This window comes from Oryzias latipes, chromosome 14, assembly GCF_053564925.1.
Source record: "Oryzias latipes strain Hd-rR chromosome 14, Olatipes_Hd-rR_3.1".
In the NCBI taxonomy this organism is placed as follows: domain Eukaryota; kingdom Metazoa; phylum Chordata; class Actinopteri; order Beloniformes; family Adrianichthyidae; genus Oryzias; species Oryzias latipes.
The window spans coordinates 2,153,535-2,166,184 of record NC_136250.1 but is presented as its reverse complement, the minus strand read 5'-3'; the positions used below and the strand labels follow the sequence as shown (position 1 = coordinate 2,166,184).

The 12,650-nt window shown below is 39.1% G+C and overlaps 1 protein-coding gene across 5 annotated transcripts in view; it reads left to right on the top strand.

Moving 5' to 3' along the window:
• igsf9bb (immunoglobulin superfamily, member 9Bb) overlaps window positions 1-9,218 on the top strand; it is a 136,577-nt gene extending 127,359 nt beyond the window's left edge. For all 5 annotated transcript variants that reach the window (XM_023962303.2, XM_078931067.1, XM_023962302.2 and 2 more), the window contains one exon: window positions 2,683-9,218. In XM_023962303.2, the coding sequence (XP_023818071.1) occupies window positions 2,683-2,897 (215 nt within the window). In that variant the 3' untranslated portion in view covers window positions 2,898-9,218. The remainder of the gene's footprint in view (window positions 1-2,682) is intronic.
• Window positions 9,219-12,650: the final 3,432 nt, after the last annotated feature.

The window sequence follows — 12,650 nt, the reverse complement described above, 5'->3', positions numbered from 1 at the left end:
GAAGCACCCTGGATGAACCAGTGTTTCAGGCGGGACCACACGGTTTGGGGAATCCCTGTGGTCCTATTAAACTTTGGCTCGCATTGTGCCCATCCACCTTTCACAAATTGGAACAAGATGGGTTTGGATCAGTTGCTGAAGGGCCTTTGGTTGATGATTTGACAATGCGTGTACTTTTTATCTTAAACATTAAATATAACTACTTTAAAACGGTGTTGGTACCTCTCTAATTGTATGGTTATCTCTGTTGAGAAACTGAAACAATGGGGAATTGACTTGATTGTGTAACAAGCTGCCTGGTGGTTACCTTGGGAACTGACCTCACTGTTAGTTTTCAAATCAGTGTTAGGAAAGAAATGAAAAGTAACGTCATCAATCAGATTTAAAAACAAATGAATCCTACAGAGTAGCTTATTTACCATTTGATTGGCAACAGTTAAAGTGTTTTACATGTGAATAGCTACCGCTAATTATTCTGAAGCCATGGTGTCACATTCTCTGGGATCACCAGCACCCTCTGCCTTGAGGCATGTGTACTGCAGGCCTCATCTAGTGTATTTCTAATGCGCATTTTTAGTGGATTAAAATACTAAATGAGTCACAAAGTGTAACCAATTTAATCAAGCAGTTGGCTAGAAAAAACAAATTAAGTAATTAAAATAAAGCATCTTGTATGATGATAAAAAGACGCTTGCATCAGCTGCAGCTCAGTCAGTATGTGCGGTGCAGTGTAGGCGGCAGTGTAGGCACAGGCAGCTGGTGTGTCACCTGCCACTTTCTCATGTATTGAACTGGAAACTCATTAATTCACTACATTTTAACCAAAGAAATGTTTAAAACCGAAACAGAAGAAATTAATCATAAAATAGACTTGTCTAAAAATGTATATTGGATTTTTATGTTTAATCAAAAAAGTATATTGATCTTATTTAATGTATGTATTTTTTAGGGTATATTTCATAAATACCCTGACTGCACGTCACTGGTACAGCCATACCCTGGCCCAGCAGAAATTCTCAGATAGGACTGCATGATTACTTCAGCCTACATGTGGAGCCCCAGTCCGCTCTGAATGTGCTAGCATGCAGCTTCTGCAGATCCAGGGTCTCATAGCTGAGCAGCTCCATTTTGGCTTTTTTCACTGTGGCATCTCGTGCCAACACTACTTCCTGTTTCCAATGAAGATCATATCTAAATTCACATTTGTAACAGTCTCACTTCCAGTGGATTGCTAAGACTGACTACAATTATTTCTATATGAAATATTGTAGCTTTGAATTCTTGTTGTTCTGAAACCTTATTTGGTGGAACTGAAGGTTTAATGTTTCATCATGATACTCAAACCCAACACACAACCATTAACCAAGATCACAACTTCTGTATTTCCCAATGCTGTATTTATCCAGTCTCTCCATGCTACACGTACTGCATATACTTTGGGGCTAAAAAGTATTTAGTCACTCACCACTTGTACAAGTTCTCCCAATTAAAAACATAAGGGGGGGGGGGGGGGGTAAATTTTATCATAGATATACCTCAATAATAATCCAGAAAATTGCATTGTTTGATTTTTAGTATATTTATTTGCATATTATGGTGAATAATTAGTATTTAGCCAATAAATACTTTAGCCATCTCAATACCTAAACCCTTTGTTGACAATGACAGAGGTCAAACATTTTTAGTCTTCTCAACGTTTTACACACTTGTTATTTTGGCCCATTCATCTATCCAGATCTCCTCTAGAGCAGTGAAGTTTTGTGGATGTTTCTGGGCAACGCAGAATTTCAACTCCCTCCGAAGATTTTCTATGATTGGAGCCCCAGGTGGAAGAAGGATATCAGTGCTCCCACAGTTGATTTATAGAAGTCTTTGTTCAGTTTTGACATGAGGGTGATGGGGGGGGGGGGGGGGGGGAACTGAGTCAGTGGAGGGAGGAGTTTGGTGAGGAAGGTGTGCTAATTTTATGTGATTGTGCTGTGTTTCTGTTTTTAAACAATTTTCCTTTTTTAGGAGTATTTTATTTGCATTCATGCATAGCGCTTTGTGCTTCAACCTGAACACAAATAAATAAGTTTGAGGTTTACCAAGTAATTTACCTGTTACAGTATTTCAATGGGATTTCCTGGACTCTTTCCTCCAATCTGTTTCTCACATTTGAAGTGAATCTATGATGATAATTACAGACCTCTCTCATCTTTTAAAGTGGAAAAACTGGCACAAATGATGGTTGACTGTGTGCTATTTTGCCTTACTGTATTTCAGTTTGAACTTTTTAAAGCAAAAGCTTTTACTGAAAGAACTCTCTGGATTCTATTACAATAATTACTAAATGTAGACAACAGTTTATGAAATACCTCATCTATAAATATTCACAGTTATCTAATGCACATGCCCAGCAGGGGCAGAGTATGACAGACATTTCTGCTTTTCTGGGGAACGGCCCCCCACCTGCCATCACCAAGTCGAAAACAAACTTAAAAGTAGCTGTTTCTCAAATGACCACAGAAGGCCGGTTTCAAACAAGGGACATTTCTAAATGATTCACTTTGAGATGAGGAATCCTCTTTTCAGTCTTTCGAGACAAAGACAATAATATGGCCTAATTGTGTGCATGCATTTTAAGTGCATTGTTTTTTCACCTTATTTTGTGGCTCTGAGCTTCCATCTGTCCCACTCCAGGTGTCTCCACCTCTCAGACCCAGCAGTCCTACACCTCTCAGGTACTCCAGCCCGAAGGAGATCTCTACCTCCGCAAGAAGAAGAAGCGGCCAATTCTTCAAGATCCATACACTCGTTTTTCTGCTCTTCTGTACCGCCGGCCCACTCGAGAAGACCAGAAGGCTATTTTAGCTAGCATGGATAACATAGACTTGGACCACGCCACACTCCTCTGAAAGCACCTGTAAGATGAAGCCGTGTTTGTGACACTCACCCCCACCACCACATCTCCATCCTTGTGTCACATAAGTACTGCTGTGGCCACATCCCAGCTGGAGGAAAATACATCTACAAACATTAGGACATTTAGAGTTCAGACTTCACTTGCAATCACCTGAACTTCCATGAATTAGCAGTGGGCTGTAGCCACAGGATCCCCACAAACAGACTCTGCTTGGAACAGCTAATGGCTGGATTAGTACATTGGCATGATGTCCCAGATTGGACAGCTGTTTGAAGTGTCTCTAAAATAGTTCATACGACCAAACAATGTCAGTATCTACAAACGCGGACACTAAAAGAAACAATCATTGTGGAAATTCAAAAGTGAGTGGTTTACACTTAATTTAGCCTTTCAACAAGTCAAAGTCATAACTTTCTTAATTTAAAGGTTCTTACTCCAGTGCAAAAACAGTAGGCCTCATTTTCAGGTAGAATTTGTTCACACGTTTTGCTTGTTGCCTTCAACCAGTCTCTAAATCCCCCCAACTCCTGTCTTACAAGCCCCTCTCCAAAAGAACCTACCACTGGATGCTTTGAGCCACTTAGCTTCTCCTTTGCTGGAAAATGTTGCCCTCAAATGTGTGTGTTTCCACAGCCAGGATCCCACAAGCAGCGACCTTTTCTGCTGCTGTCATCATCACATTCTTCTTTTTTGACACATGAAGATTTCTGGTGCAAACTAAAGTGATCCTTAACTCAAATGCTCATTTTAAAAGTCTTTGTTGATAAATGGCATGCTCTCAAACATCAGTTTGTGGTTTCTAAGGTTTTAGCTTTACCTGCTCATCCTGTGGAAGAGTGGCAGTTTGTACTTTGTTTTTTGTTTTTTAACCCCTTTATGGAAAACGTTTTTTTTAGTGGAAACAAAGGACAAGGGAGGAAATAGATGCTTCAAGTGGAAAAAAGAAAGCTCTAGATTTTTTGTTGTGCAGGAGGTTGTATTTGGTGCCATTGTTTGTTTACATTCTGGACATAAATCCCACAAGTTTTCTGAAATTTTCCTCATTGATATTTGAAGGAATGACATTTTTTTTCTTCTTCTTCTTTTTTTTTTTTTGCGTGCGGGTTCCTGTGTTGTTTTATAGCTCCAACCTGTTTTTGTCATTAAAATGAGAGGACAGGACACAGCAACTGAGCCGCTAAACGTTACCACAGGTGATGGGTATCCACGTGAAAAATCAGCTGTTTGGTTTAGACGTTCAGTTTAGGAAGAAAAGGGTTCTGTTTTCCTGAAAAACCAGAATGTAAAGCTGATTTCTATATTTTATTTTGAAACGTGGGAAGTTGTGTAAGGCAAAGGAGCACATTGGTTTTATTTTAAAGCTTTTTGCTTTACCTTTGAAGGCTTTTCATGCTTGTGTTATTTTTTTTAATCAATTAAATTTAGCAAATACGATTGTAATATCAATTACTTTTTAAACTGCTGCCTCAGATCAGCTTTCTAAAAGTGTCAGCTCTCTAAGTGAAAGATTCATTTAAATATTTGTGCAATACATTCAAAGAAAAGGAGCACTTTTAAGGGTCAGTCTGCAGTATAATACTTTAAACTGGAAACTGATCATATAGATTTTATCTCATTTGTATCTAAAATGTTGAAAACATGTTAGAAGGTGAGTTATTGTTTAGTTAATAGGAAAAATTGGGTTGATGAAACAAGTCTCTTTGTAATGATAGCAACAGGTCTGGAGTTCCACCAAAGCGTGGGTATACGAGAACAAGACTGACTGGATAAAGCAGAAAATGATGGGAACCTGTCAGTGCTTTTGTCTCATCACATGGCTGGATGTCACTTTCATTTTCAAAACCTGCTTTCTTTGCTTCACATTTAATGACATTGAGGGAGAAATAAAAGCATGTTTCTGGTTGGGTCCTCCTTGGCTTTGGAGCAGTGATGCTCTGCTGCACAGGCTTGGCTCTGAAACCAGCCTGAACTCCTTGTTTCTTGGATGTTGGGGCAGCCGTGATGCAGTGGTAGGGCACTGGTCCTCTTATTGGAAAATCCCAAGTTTGGTTCCCCATGTGTCAAAGTGTCCTTGGACAAGACACTAAGCCCCACCTTCCCTCTGGTGGAAGGTTGGCGCCAGTCTTCGGCAGCAGAGCCGCCATCAGTGTGTGAATGGGTCTGTGACTGAAAAGCGCTTTGGGGCTTTAAGGAAGGTAGAAAAGCGCTATACAGGTAAACGTCATATACCGTGTTAAGTGGCTCGTGTGTGAGTACACATGTTTACTTGGTCATGTGTCACCTTCTGCCAACTCTCCTTGTGGGTACAATGGTTAAAAACTTTTAAGTGTGTTTGTTGTTTAAACTAAAGACAACTAAGACATAAAATGTCTTTCCCAATTGCAACATTATATCCTCTGTTTAACTTTTTTGGGACACCTGTATGATTGTTTTGGTCTTCTGGTTCTTGGGTGTCCAACCCCAGTCCTTGGGGACCAATCGGTTGTTTTCCAGTAAATGCCTGTGGCACCGACTGCTGTCCGGCATCAAAGAAACATTTTTTAAAACGTGTTCAAAGAAAAGAAGTTCAATGTAGAAGTGACTTCCCTCTGCGCTCCATTCTGATGTGACCCTTTCACTGAAAGAGTCTTTGAATAGTAAATGTAAGTCTACTGCTCCAGCACAGAACAGCAAAGAGAACAGCACTGGTGAGCACAGATCCAAAACCATCCCAGTATGATCCGGCAGATCTTAAAGCACCTGAACCTGTGGGACGTCATGCAAGGGAGTTCAGTGTTTTCACTAACGTCTAGTTTAGTGTCTGTTGCTACTTCTAGTTCTTTGTAGTCCTGTCTGATCCCAACACTGTGCATCTGAATGAAAAGCAGTGCCACTGGTGCCCTGGTCTTTGTGAGAACTTCTTTGTGTTTGCCACACAGAGCTGCAGATGATTCTGCTCCCGCCCTGCACCAGAGCGCTGCTCCACTGCCTGTGCCGCTCAGGTTGGGACAGAAGCAGGGCAGTGTCCCTCAAGCACTTCACTTTCACACAGATCTTAAAATCACATTATGACACACACTTTTGGATCAAAAAGCCCTCCACTTCTTGCACGCTTTTAAATGAGGGATGTGTGTGGTTCTTGGCAGAAAACACTTGTTTCTGATTTTCCAGAATCTGCTCCAACAATTTCTCTGACTTCCTTAAAGTTTACCTGTAGTTTCTGTTGGTTACAAGGTACAGGTCCCTAAAAAGTGACCTTCGACCTTCACCTATAATTGTTGTGCATGTTTGCCCCTTGCTTAAAGAGGGGCTATTTTGAATGAAAAAACAGGAATATTGTTAGAAAATATTCGTTTGCTAAAGAAGTAACTTAAGACAAAGGACAGCATCTAGATTGAAGGAGGGAGAAAAGGGAATCAGTGCTATACTGTATGTAGACTCCTTTCATGCCAAAGCCTCAGAGGACGACAGCCGTCTCCATGTCTCTTTGTATTTCAAAGTAAAAGCTTGGAGACCAGCAGATGAACTGTAAAAGCTCACAGTTTCCAAACTGTCTGCCTCCACCTCACGATAGAAGGATGATTATCTGAAACAAAACAGACACATTTTCATTGTTCATTTGTAACTAATTATTCAAGGGGGGCACATAACATACTGATTTAAATCGAGTAATTTGGTCACCACATGAAGAAAATATTTTATTTGAGTGTAATTATGAGAGGACAGTACTTCTCTTATTATGGAAGGATCTTATTTGTGCAGCAGACGGTTTATCATGGTTAGGCTAACAGTTTCAGGACCTCCATACCTCCAACCAACCCCCACCCTGTAAAGAAAGCTTATCTTAGTAATTCATAAGTGCTCCAGTTGTTATCCATATACCTCATAGAGTCGTCTGTCAGGACGGAGGAGAAACAAACGTCAAACGTTTGCTCTGCGTGGCGTCATTAAACATCCCTCCACTCCTGTGGTGCATTGGGAAATAACCTTTTCAGTCAATGCTTGCTGGTGGAGGAACTTGATTTAATTTTGAGGTGCAATGTGAAAGGCTTTAGTATGAGCTTCTGACCAGGTGTAGAAAAGTGCTGGTGCTAACAGAGGCAGCACAGCTCAAATACTTTTCAAATCAAACACAAAATTTAGCAGAAAAAGAGAATTTTAAGCCCAGAATACGAGCAACAGTTTGGTTTTTGTTGTGTCCTTAATATGTGAATTTACACCTGAAATCGGGGATGAAGTTCACATTCAGTGGCGTTATATTATCAGTGCCATGACTGTTTGACTTTCTCCAACCTTTGAAGTGGCATTTATGTTATATGTATGGTTTTATCATGAAAAAAACAACCTTAAAGTTATTAATGCCAGTTCCTAACATGTTAAAAAAAATGATCCCAATAATCCAAATTGTCTGTAAAAACCGCAGCATTTCTCTGAAGACCTGAATGTTCACAAAGTGAGGACTCTGCATGATGCAGAAAGCTTGTGAGGCTCACATCCAAAACATAAACTACAGAGGCAGAAAATCGTAACAATAAAAAATTAAGTTATTTCAAACTGTATATATTATAACAACACATGCAATATATGTATAGATTTTATATATATATATATATATATATATATATATATATATATATATATATATATATATATATATATATATATATATATATAATGATATAATGTGTAAATGTAGATGGAATAGTAATAATACTATTGTTAGTCATGGAGCAATTAAAAAGATGGATGGTTATATTAGTATTATTAGTATCTATATTTGGGGAGAGTACGTGTTTTCAAGTATGTCTATATTTCCATTATTTTTCTATCCCTTTCTTTCTAGCGATGAAGAATTGTACACAAAGTAGAGAATTAGAAGTGATTCTACGCTGTTGAGTTACGTGCAGAACAGAAACATAAAGACGGTACAGCGGTACCTTTTTGTTTAAACGTCTGTAGACATACTCAGAGGAAGACTCAGTAAATAGTTTTTAGTGTGAATAGAAAATGTACTCACAGAATATTTGTGGGACAATATCTTAAAACAATTCTTGTTTACTTTTTGATTAAAGGATTTATTTATTTATTTATGTACATAAATAAATGATTTAGCATGAATAGGGAATCCTACTTTTGGCCTGGCGGTGCTTTGTTCAGGCAGAGCGCTGACTCCAGAAACGGGAAACGGCGTGCGCTCTTGCTCAGGCTGCCTGAGCGGGCTCATGCTCATGCTGGTGAAATGCTTGGTTGTGGCAGTGAGGAGACGGCTCCACCAGATAAACAAAGCTCTCCTGCCTTTTCTCAGACCTGGAGGCTAAGCGTTGCAAAAGCTGCTAGAAGTTCCACCATGCACTCAGTTCAGTGCTGCACATTGCCAAAAAACGAAGGAGAACAAAAACAAAACCTACTTTCTGTCAACTGGTGCTACTGAAGACTCATCTGTGGTGCTTTTCATGGATTTTGCTCTCTTGCTTTAGACAAAATGTAGCTAAACAAAACTGTACTGTACTGTAGGTTGCAGCTGCCACTTAATAACACAACTCAAAGGTTTGTCTTTGTCTGCTGTTATTTCAGGGAGTTCACAGATCCAACAAGCTACATTAAAAAGCAAAGACATTGGTTTGGGTGAAGAAATGTCATTTCTTGTTTACTTTACGCCGTGCTTCAAAGCCATTTTGGTGGCATCTTGTCCCATTTGTGAGCATGATCCCCAATGTTCTGCTAAGTCAAATGAATTCCTGAAGGAGCTCCCAGTCCTGCAGCTGCCACTCAGCCACCAGCAGAAGTGATGATTCTTGACAATGACTCTTCTGCAACCAGCCTGGTTCAAAAGCTTCCTCTATGAATTCTTCTCTAGCGCTTCTATTGTTGAAGAGGCGAGTCTTGCTCCTATGCCACACACTCACTTACTGCTTCTTCATCAGAAGCCGATGAGCTGACGGTCTGTTGTTCAACAGACTGAATTAGCTGTTTTGTCCTCCAATATGGTGAAAACAGAGCAGACATTTGTAAATCAAGAATAGACAACTGTGTACCTCAAAACATCTACTAATGAAAATCTAAAGTCTGCATTCATCCATTTTTAAATGTTTCCATGTCTGAGGAGCTCATGACGCTTTTGTATTTGTTTGCACAAACACTAAGAAGAATGTATGGCTGTTGTTATTCTTGCTCACCCTCCATTACTCCCTAAAAGATTTCAGCTTTTACAGCTACTATCCAGAACTATTGGAATTTTTGTATTTCAACTGTCTTGGTATGCTTGTTGTAGTTGTATACTCAGAATGGTGTATATTACATCAGTTTTGTTTATTAAAAATGTTTAAATTTTCAACATGGCTGTTTGTGTCATTCATTAATGTTAACTAGAATCTGGGCTTTCCTGTAATGAGGTAACTCCTCTCACACTTGGTTTGATGGGTTGACTTGGCCCTTTGTCACAGAGTACAGACACACGTGATGCTGCTCCTTCAATCCCCCAAGACCAGAAATTCAACATTTGTAAAATTTTTTAACATCATTTATTCAAGTCAGGCTAACGGTTCCATGTTTCAAAGGAGTCACTTAGTTACAGTGCCTAGGATGGCACAAGGGTCAAAACACAAAGGAGAAAACCCACTGAGGATGAATCTGAAACCTAAATCAACCCTAAACTCCAACCTCACCCTCTCTTAGGCTAACGCCATGGGTCAAAAAAGAAGAAGAGACAAAGGAAACAGGAAAAGATTACGAGCACATCTTTCCTGGAGCAGGATAAACAACGTGAAAAGGATCTGCTGTGTTTGTACTACAACTGATCTTGAGCTGCTGCAGAGTTCACAGGATTCAAAACAACATGAAAGCATTTCTCATTTTGGTCGGTACAACTTTGATGCATCAGGGTTTTGCTAAATGCAGCAAGAAGGACTGTTAAAGACTCTACCTAAAGACAAGATGAGCTAAAGTTTGATGTTTGATGCCTTCTTTATTAGTTGCTTAGAACTGCAGAGCAGATTCATCACAGTGGCCTGTTTCCAGCCCTGAATACATTTCTGCCTGTCTGAACATTAGTCCAGTGTTTTTCATCCAGTGGGAGATGGTCAGGTGTGCCGTGGAAAATTATCAATTTTCACTGATCTAAAAACATTTCCCATCTCCAGGATATCAGCTCTTTATTCATCCAATCAGAAGTGGTTAAAGTCTTCACTTCCTTGTTCTGATTCTGCTCATAAAGTCTCTCAGTTCTAACAAAAATACCAGCTAAAGCTCGTCTTTAGCGGTGTAGCTTTCCACAGAATCCGGTGTCAGACCGTGGAACAAGTGAACAAAACCATGAAGCTCAGAGAAGAGAGTCTGTCTACCATCACTACATCTCCCATGATGCATTGGGTTAAAGTGACAGTGTTTCAGCATACAATGAGTCTTCCCTGTTAGACGTCTTAAACCACAACAAACACATCAACCAGTTTATAAATCTTCTTGATGAAATCAGAGGTCAACAGTTTAGTTCTCTTTCAAGGTTTGTGTTTCTTAACAGCCAAACATCCCAGAGTTTGGTCCAAGTCATCTTTACAACTGAAACACTTTTCTAATAATGTCTGGATTATTTTAGATGTTAAACTTAAGAAGAAGTAATAACAACATTTAAGAAACAGGATTAAGGTGAAGTGGACAACAGACACAATTAAACTAAATTGAAACAATTTAATCATCTAAAAAGAAATAAATCGTTTTTATTGAAGTTTTAAGTATAATGTTAGTTTTTTGTGTAAAATTTATCAAACATATTGTGATCGTATTGTACAAAAATTACAGCTGCAACTTCCAGCTTTTCTGCCACAATTACCACAAAAATGCATGTGAGATCATGGAGGGACAGTACAGCAATACAGACTAGGAGTTTCTCCTTTTTTAATTATTTTATTGCTGGTGTGCCGCAGGATTTTTGTCAAGGATAAAGTGTGCCTTGGCTCAAAGAAGGTTGAAAAACACTGCTTTAGTCAAAGTGTCTCTCTGGGAGTCGGGCTGCTTGGAGCCCACAGAACCATAAACTCCAGTTACTGACAGCATTTAAAATGTCAGTGACTCAGGTGGTACATTGTTTCTGATCAAAAAAAGGATGGTTGGATACACAGCATCTCCAACTATCACCTTTGAGCGCCACACTGACGGTTATGCGCTCCTCAGTGTGACGTTGGAGACAAATATGTTACACTAAATGGTGAATTAATGCCCATTCTCGTCCAAAGCGCTGAAACATCAGATGTCTGTTCACAGAACAACAATATTCCAGAACTACCGTAAGTAAACAAAAAAACAAAAGCATTTGATGTTTTTAGGACCAAGTCTGTAAACTAGTCTGCTGCTTTGTCAAGGATTTTAAGGCTAATCAGGTCTTTCCAGAATTAGATGACATTTGAGCTTCAAAGCTGATGAAAAGTGAGCCTTCACTTTCCTGATTGTCTGCAACATATTCATCAAAAACACATAACAAACTGTCAAAGGCTTGATTAGCTCAGCTGACAGAGCAATGTTGTAAAAAGATGAAATCCAGAAGAGAGCAGGTCGCTTTGCTCGACTCAATCTTTTGGAAAACTGTTTGACGATGTCGTCTAGTGGATAATGTGTTTCTCTTCTGGACTCTCCTTCTACCACGATAAAAAGGTTTTGGTAACAGGGTTGTGTGTATGCTGTGGATAATAAATATAGGAAATATTTTGTTTATTTAAACAAATTGTCTCAGAGTTAAACCAAAGACACAATGAATCCCCAAAAATTTCATTTAAGAAGTATTCCTAACTGTTTTTTTAGATTTTAGTCTGGACATCTTGGGGGGTGCAGGGGAAAATTGGCATTCTAGGGGGTCCTCCAGACTCAGACAACTATCAATAATTCTTGTAGACTTGCTCTCAAGACAAGTACAGTCAGTCAGAAACTGTTTGGGTATTTTGTATGTGGAATTATTGGAAATATGATGGATGGGACGTAGAATGTCCTCCAATTCTGGAATGACTCAACCATTTTTAAAATATCATTTGAGGGAAAAAACAACAAGTACTTTGATTTTTTCCAAAACATTCAGCAGAGGTCAAGGGGCTAAAGGTGCAGGAGTTGTTCTGGCTTTGAACCTTAACTAATAAAGCACATTACATGCTGTTTGTTTGTTTTTATTGATCAGTTACAGTTTGAACTGATTTGAGTCCTATCAACTCTATTTGATTATCTTCAAACTTGAAAAAAAAAACCACATTTCACAAATGTGTTAAATGTGATTGTTCACATTGGCATTGAAAAATACAAACATCTGTTTAAAATAATAACATTGATATTCTCTTGTTTTTTATTTTAAACAATAACAAAAAGCCTTACATTAGTTAAAAAAAACAATAATTTTTACTTCTCTCTACAATAGTTCTATAATAATTCTTATAATTAATGTATTTCTCCTTTTTTGATTAGCAGGTCAAACCTTTGACTCCAAAGGCAGGTCCCCTGAATGAGTTCTGATTAGGTGTGCTTTCCAGAACCAGAACATGCTCAGAACCTGACCCGGTCTTCACAGCTTCACTGCAGATCAACGGAGACAGGTCGGTGCGGTTTAAAACTACTGGATCTTCCCCGAGGGCTTTGTGCGTTTGTGCGTTGACATTTAAGACTGCAGCGCGTCATGACATCAGTAGAACCTGTCCGTTCACATGACAGCGGGGAGATCGGGGGAAAAAAATGCAGAATGTGATGAATGTGTGGCTTCAACGAGATCTACCTATTTTTGGCAGGATCCTCTTGA